This window comes from Nicotiana attenuata, chromosome 2 (assembly GCF_001879085.1).
Source record: "Nicotiana attenuata strain UT chromosome 2, NIATTr2, whole genome shotgun sequence".
Taxonomy (NCBI): domain Eukaryota; kingdom Viridiplantae; phylum Streptophyta; class Magnoliopsida; order Solanales; family Solanaceae; genus Nicotiana; species Nicotiana attenuata.
In genome coordinates, this window is record NC_031990.1 from 48,668,588 (window position 1) to 48,676,666 (window position 8,079).

The 8,079-nt window shown below is 42.8% G+C and overlaps 1 protein-coding gene across 1 annotated transcript; it reads left to right on the forward strand.

Moving 5' to 3' along the window:
- LOC109209281 (protein argonaute 2) lies at positions 2,765–7,792 on the forward strand. Its single transcript, XM_019372526.1, has 3 exons — positions 2,765–3,802; positions 3,885–5,088; positions 5,852–7,792. Exons 1-3 carry the CDS (start codon positions 3,190–3,192, stop codon positions 7,278–7,280), a joined length of 3,246 nt encoding a protein of 1,081 aa, XP_019228071.1. The 5' UTR covers positions 2,765–3,189; the 3' UTR covers positions 7,281–7,792.

Here is an 8,079-nt window from a genome sequence, read left to right on the forward strand (position 1 = left end):
TCCCTGGTTCAGCATCCTGACCACTTCTTGCCGTAGGCCGATGCGGTCTTCGGTTTTGTGTCCTCGTTCCTGATGGAACTCACACAGGGCGTTTGATTTCCTTGTGGCAGGGTCTGATTTCATCTTTTGCGGCCAGTGCACCTTGGTGCCTAGCTTTTCCAGTGCGTACACTATCTCTGAAGGAGACACACAAAAGTTATGGGCGGTTAATAAAGGGGGCGTACCTCTTTCGTTTCGCAGCGGGGCGACGTGTCGCTGTAGTGCGTCTGTATGCCTTGGTGGCGGATGGGGAGGATCTGGTGTACGGCTGTTGTCGATCTCTGTTGGAACGAGGGAGTTGTTCTCGTCGTCCTTCGTTTCGTCGATCTCTCCTTGTTTTCGAGTGTATCGCTGTTAACCGTCGGGTCGGCCCATTTAGATCATCCTCGTCCGCTCGTACCTCGGCGCAATAAGCGTTGTGGATTTCTTCCCATGTGGTAGGGGGATATTTCATGAGGCGGCTCAGCAGTTTCTTGGTTGCCCTCGAACCATTTCTGCTTAGCCCGTTCTGGAAAGGGGCGACTGCCATACCTTCCGATACGTTTGGTAGGCTCATCCTTACCCTGTTAAACCTTGCCAGGAAGTCCCTGAGTCCCTCTCCTGCGTTTTGCCTGATGGCGAAGATGTCGTTGACCCTGGCTTCTGCTTTCTTCGCGCCTGCATGGGCTGTGACGAATTTATCTGCCATTTCCTCGAACGTTGATATTGCTTTAGCCGGTAGCTGAGAGTACCATGTTAAGGCCCCTCCTGTCAACGTCTCGCCAAACTTCTTCAGTAGTACCGACGGTACCTGTTCTTTTGATAGGTCGTTGCCTTTCACAGCAGTGACGTAGTGGATCAGATGATCCTCGGAATCGGTGGTTCCGTCATATACCCTCAAGTATGGTGGCATTTTGAAGGTTTTTGGGGTGGAGTGAGGAGCAGCTTCTTCGGTGTATGGTTGTTCGACGAACCTTCCTACGTCGCGTCTTGGTAGCAACTTCGGAGCACCGGGGATCTTGCCGACCCTCTCCTGATGTTCCTTCATCTGACCGCGGAGTGCCTCATTTTCATTTTCTATTTCTTCCATCTTCTTTAAGATGGCTGTTAGCGTGCCATCGTTGGTTTTTGTCTCGATGGGTCTGTTATTTACTAGTGTAATTTCTGGTTCACCCACTGCCGCAATGGTACCTATCGTTGGTGTACATCCGACGTTATTTTGCGGTGGCCTTTCAACCAAGCCACTTAGAGCGCTTGTTAGCCATCTTTCCAGTAGCTCTTTGACCGCTGAGGGTGCTTCCGTGGCTGTAGATGTGGAAGCTCCTTTGTGTAAGATCGTCAGACCTTCGGATGGGGAAGGTGAGATCTCTGCACCTGGTGTGATGCTTGGGGTTTCATTCAGGATGCCATCGTCACAGGCCTCGTTGAGAGGGCCTAGGAGATTGGTAGTAACACCTAATATGGCTTTCGATCTTGTGTTGTTTTCGGCCATTTCCTGTTTTTGAGTGGTGTAGAGAGTGCTGGTTGGTTGATCTCTAGGTGGATACTATGGTTTTGATTCTCGAAATCCCCACAGACGGCGCCAAATTGTTTGGCTCACAAGTTAACGATATACTTTGTAAGCGATAAAACAATCAAAAAATAGAGAAGGGGTAAATCGTAATCAAATATAATAAACCTAGAGATGCAAAGATGATAATATTGTTGTAGATCTAGTGTTGTAAAGATGATAATGTATGTTCATAAGATATTTTCGTCAGAAGTAGAGATATAGAGAGAGAAAGACGGAAAAGGAGAGAGTTGTATTACATCAGCTGATGGCCTTTACAATGTGGAGGTCCCCTTTATATAATAGGAGACCTTCCTCGAAAGAATCAAAAAGTTACAGAGGTAGGTAACGTCTCCCTAGTGTAGACGCTGAGTTCTAAACGACGTCGCTTTGGTCCTCACGGCCGAGTCGTACCCGCTACATTTAGTCGGCGTACACTCATTGAGCGTACCTACTGGCGTAGAGATACTGAGGGTCAAATTTGACCCTACACAAACCTCAAGACCAATTACAGTTTCGTTGTCGTTATCTTTGTCCGCGTCCAACAGTCAATTCCAAGTCAAAAGTTGTTGAGGAAGATTCTCTCTTTCCCAATAACCTTCTCTTCCTTGCCCCCTACTTTATCTCATTCTCATTCAGTCAATAGTATAATTACTAATTAATTGATTAATTAAATGCCGAAACTGTCCTCAACCCAATCCCTCACCCAAAAATACTCGACTACATACGTATTCTTTTCTATCATAGCGGTAATTAGGAAATGAAAAATGAAAAATGAAAAATGAAAAATGAAAACAGTGAAATTTGAATTCACAAATATTTTGTGAAAAATTCTCCTCCAAACCGCATGACTGACCTTGTGGTCACTACAAATGTATTTGGTACAAAATATTTTTCTCAAGGAAAGTATGTTCTATTAAAATGGTAAAATAGCTTGATTAGTTCTGAACTGAATTGTTTTCTTCCATAAATAACTTATTTCTTATTAACACATATTTAAATCAACATATCGATACTATTATCAGCCTTTAATACCAAAAAATATGAACAATTTAACTTTATACCATATGATTCACCTTATACAATTGTATACATTACATACTTTAGGTTTAGTACTCTAATTTTTTATTGTACTGTAATTCAAACAGAAAAATAGTAGTACCAATTTTCTCAATATCCCGACACTCACAAAAGTAGTACTCCTATTCTGTCGCCCATGCTCCTGGGACACTCCCCACACTTAGCGGAAAAAACCATCTCAATTCCCATAGGATAAAAAAGGTTTAGTTTCATAAAATCATCCGCCATTTCCTCACATTTTCCGTTATCTTCCAATTACCCTTCCTCCATTTCATCGATCCTTCTGGAATCATCAAGAATCCTCTTACTTCCACGACCCCACTATGTTTCCCCACTTTTCCCATTTTCTCTTTACCTTTTCGATTTCTTAGTGACAAAGTTCAGCCCTTTTTAGTCATCTTACATTCCTTAGTGTCCACGTTCAGTCTTTTTACTCTTCATAAGTACACATAACTAGATCCTTGCAGTTGCAGATCATCTGAGCTTTTTCATTTTCAAAATTTACAGTCAAGTTTTTTTTCTCTCTTTAGTGAAGTTGGAAAATGGATCGTGGAAATTACCGACGTGGTGGTGGTGACAGCAGTCGTGGCGGTGGTGGTGGAGGTAACCGTGGTCGTGGTCGCGGTGGTGGTCAATACGAACAGGAGCAAGGCCGTGGAGGTGGAAGGGGTGGGTCCCAGATTGGTGGCGGAAGGGGTGGGCCCTCCCAGATGGGTTCATTCAACCAGCAACCATTTCAGCCTCCACAGCAATGGGGTAACCAGCCAAGGGCATCTGGTCCGGGTCAGAGTCAGTATCAGGATCGTGGGGCTCCGTATAATCATCCGGTTCAGCAGCAGCCAGTTGGACAAAATCCGGGTCGTGGTGGTGCTTGGGTCAGCCGTGGCGGCGGCGGTACTGCTTGGGCCCGGCCACCACCGCAGCAGCCACAGCAACATGGTAGTGGCAGCAGTGGTACTGCGTGGGCCAGGCCACCGCCGCAGCAACATGTGAGTGGCGGCAGTGGTACTGCTTGGGTCAGGCCACCGCCGCAGCAGCCACCACAACATGGTGGTGGAAACCAGCAGCAGCGGGATGTTGAACCCAGTAGCTCAGCAGCATCAAATGTTCGCCCGGGGGGTCCTCCTTCAGGCTCTAGTCCTCCTCAGTCTTCTGGTATTAACTCATACCTTTAAAATGGTGTGTTCTTTGATTTTATGTTCAAGAATTTTAAAATGCATTGTATCTTTTTGTGTAGATCCTGTTCAAGTTGATCTGAAGTCGCTGAGTATTACAGAAACAAAGAGTACATCATCTCCTCCGGAAAATAACAACGGAAAGCTTGTACCTATAGCACGACCTGATACGGGAAAAGTTGCTGTCAAGTCAATTAGACTGCTTGCTAATCATTTTCCTGTTAGATTTAATCCTCAGTCTACCATTATGCATTATGATGTCGATATCAAGCAAATCATGACTGATGAAACCCGCGCTGTGAAGAAGTCAATAAACAAGTCTGATCTTCGTATTATAAGAGATAAACTGTTTGCTGATAATCCTGTTCAATTTCCAATAGATAAAACTGCATATGATGGTGAGAAGAACATTTTCAGTGCTGTCCAACTTCCTACTGGGCGATTCACTGTGAACTGCTCTGATGGGGATGATGGTAGGGGACGCTCGTATGTCTTTACCATCAAGTTTGTTGCTGAACTGAAACTTTGCAAGTTGAAAGAATATTTGAGTAGAAACCTCTCATACATACCTCGTGATGTACTACAAGGAATGGATTTGGTTATGAAAGAAAATCCTTCTAGGTTAAGGATATTTGCAGGTCGTAGCTTCTATTCAAATGAGCACTTGGCTGAACATGACTTTGGGTTTGGAGTTGCTGCATATAGAGGTTTTCAGCAAAGCCTAAAGCCTACATCTGGAGGGCTTGCCTTGTGCCTAGATTACTCGGTCTTGGCATTCCGCAAAGCAGTGCCTGTGCTAGATTTCCTGAGGGAATATATTGGAGAGTTCAATGAAAATAATTTTACTCGTAGAAGAGATGCAGAGGATGCATTGGTTGGTTTGAAAGTCAAAGTAACTCATCGTCGTAGCAGTCAGAAATATGTTGTTAAGAAGCTGACTGATGAGAAGACTCGCGACCTTCATTTTATCCTTGAAGATCCAGAAGGCAAAGATCCTCCTAAGAAAGTTTTTCTTGTTGACTACTTCAGGGAAAAATATCAGAAGGAGATTAGGTACCAAAATTTACCTTCATTAGATCTTGGAAAAGGTAATAAGAAAAACTATGTCCCAATGGAATTCTGTGTCTTGATCGAGGGACAGCGGTATCCTAAGGAGCACTTAGATAAGGATTCAGCCTTGTTTATGAAAAAAATATCACTAGTTCCACCGCGAGAGAGAAGGGAGGCAATATGTGAAATGGTACGGGCTGAAGATGGGCCATGCGGGTATGTGAATTCCTTAAATTTCTTTCATGTCTGTTTGTGTTTCCTTCTATGAGTTTTTTTATGCTTCCTTGAATTTCTTCTTGTAGTCCTATAGAAACGGGTTCAATTGAACCCATAACTTTGGCGCGGAGTACAAATTTATATGCAAAAATTCATTGAAATTGAAATAAATAGTGGATATGAACCCATAACTTTCCGTCTATATTGATTTCAATACTAAGAACTTTAAAGGCTAAACCCATAGAGTTTAAATCCTAGATCCATCTCTAGCTCTCCCCCACAAGAAATGTTTGGTTTTTGATAAACTTGTTAGTTGTTACAAAGTTGTGATCCGGTTATGCTGCAGAGCTGCATGTTGGACTTCTGATCGTTAATTCTATGGTTTTCTCGTGTTTAGTCATTCCACTTATGGCGCTGGTATTTTCTAATCGTGTTTCGCTCGTTGTTTAGGCATTTCACAAAGTACTGAATTGTTATTTGATACAGTTGTTACAAAGTTGTGGTAAGTTATGCTGTCTGTTTAACCTTTGTTCACGTTAATTGTATGGTTTGCTTGTGTTTAGTCATTCCTACATGCGCTTATATTTTTCTAATCTTGTGTTGGGTATTTTTCCTTGCTTAGACATTTCATCGAGTGGTGAGTTGGCACCATTCATTTTTGCAATGCTTCTATGATTTTGTGAATGTGGTGATATATTGATGTATGTTATTAAAGTATTTATTGTTACTGATTCTTTTCCTTACTTTCACTTGATTATTACAGGGCTGTCACCCGTAATTTTGAAATTGGAGTTGATAGGAACATGACCTGTGTTTCGGGTCGTATCCTTCCTGCCCCTGATTTGAAGCTAGGTGGTCTAAGTCAAGTTCCCGTGGATAATAAATGCCAGTGGAACCTTGTTGGGAAATCTGTGGTGGAAGGCAAGGCGCTTCAGCGATGGGCTCTGATAGATTTTAGCTCCCAGGAACGCAGCCCCAACTTTAGGCTAAGAGCTGAAGAATTTGTCTTTAGATTGAAAGAGCGGTGCAAAAAGTTAGGGATCAACATGGAAGAACCTGTCATAAAACATTTCACTGGCATGTATGAGCTCTCTGCAGTTAGAAAGGTTGAAGATCTCCTCAGAGGTGTGGTTCATGCAGCTGACAAGAAAATCAAGGGTCGACTACAAATGATAGTTTGTGTTATGGCAGCAAAGCACAATGGATACAAATATCTTAAATGGGTCTCTGAAACAAAAATTGGTGTTGTAACGCAATGTTGCTTGTCATCTCTAGCCAACAAGGGACAAGATCAATATCTTGCAAACCTTTGTATTAAGATTAATGCAAAATTGGGAGGTAGCAATATGGAACTTATGGAAAGGCTCCCTAATTTTGGAGGTGAAGACAATGTCATGTTCATTGGAGCTGATGTTAATCATCCTGCTGCAAGGAATGTGACATGTCCATCCATAGCAGCTGTTGTTGCCACTGTCAACTGGCCAGCTGCTAATAGATATGCGGCTAGAGTTTGTCCTCAGGACCACAGGACTGAGAAGATATTAAATTTTGGGAGCATGTGTGCAGACCTACTGAATGCTTACGCTCGACTCAACTCGGTTAAACCAAACAGAATTGTTGTTTTCCGTGATGGTGTGAGTGAGGGCCAATTTGATATGGTACTTAATGAAGAGTTGGTTGATTTGATGAAGGCTATATACGATGATCACTATCGACCAGCAATCACTCTTGTTGTGGCTCAGAAAAGACACCATACACGACTATTTCCTGATGGTGGCCCTGGCAATGTACCTCCGGGTACTGTTGTGGACACAGTAATTGTTCATCCATCTGATTTTGACTTCTATCTTTGCAGCCATTTTGGAGGATTGGGAACTAGCAAGCCTACTCACTATCATGTTTTGTGGGATGAGAATGGCTTCAATTCTGACCGCTTACAGAAGCTTACATACAACATGTGCTTCACCTTCGCGCGGTGCACAAAACCTGTTTCGCTTGTTCCACCAGTTTACTATGCTGACCTTGTTGCCTACCGGGGACGGATGTTCCAAGAGGTGCTTATGGAGATGCAGTCTCCTGTGTCTTCAACTACAGCCTTCACAACTTCATCGTCATCTTCTTCAACTGCCTCATTTGAACAAGGATTCTATAATTTGCACCCCGATCTGCAGAACATAATGTTCTTTGTCTGATCGCAGCCACCGCATACTGTTCTGTCTGATGGCAGCCACCTTTAGTGTTCTGTCTGATGATAGACAACCCAGCTTTTTGATCTCCTTCACCACTCCCACACCGGTGGAGGAGATGGTTGTCCACATTTTGGAGATGCCCATTTCCAAACGCATTTGAACCTCCTTTCTGTCGACCTAGCAAGGTGTTTGTGCGTGAATCTAATGGGATTTCATGTTTGTTTTACTGCCACTCAGTCTTTTACTTTCTGTGGTCCTCACTTTTAGAGGTGTAACTTCTAGGAGTGAGTTTGTCCAGTGATGTCTTAATGGTTTGACGTTTTATTTTGTGTGTTTACTTTTGGTCTTTTGAGGCCACTGCCAGTGTGTTTGAAGTTTGCGACTCTGTTTTAAGTTGAGTGACGTCTTTTATTTATGTATTCTGAGACAGAAACTAAATTTCTTCTATGTAAGTGCGTGAGCTACTTGAAGTCTGTTTATCAGTTATTCAATGTGATTTGTATTTTCTCTCTTAATGTTTCATTTGCTATGGATATAGGTACAGTAATTGGTCTTTTATAGTAGTAGCTTCAATTTCTCAATAAGGAATTAAAGGGAGTATCTCGTTGGTGCACAGGATATCGCAAGAGGACTTTTTGTTTCATAGGGTGCTTATACATTTAATCATCAATGAAATTTCGAACATTTCGAAGAATAATTGAAAGGATACATAATTATACAGAAATAAGAAAGAAAGTTCTTGTGTCCGGGCTCTTTCTCGAATCCCGCGTGTGAGCACGTGATTTTTGCCACGCTTAAATTA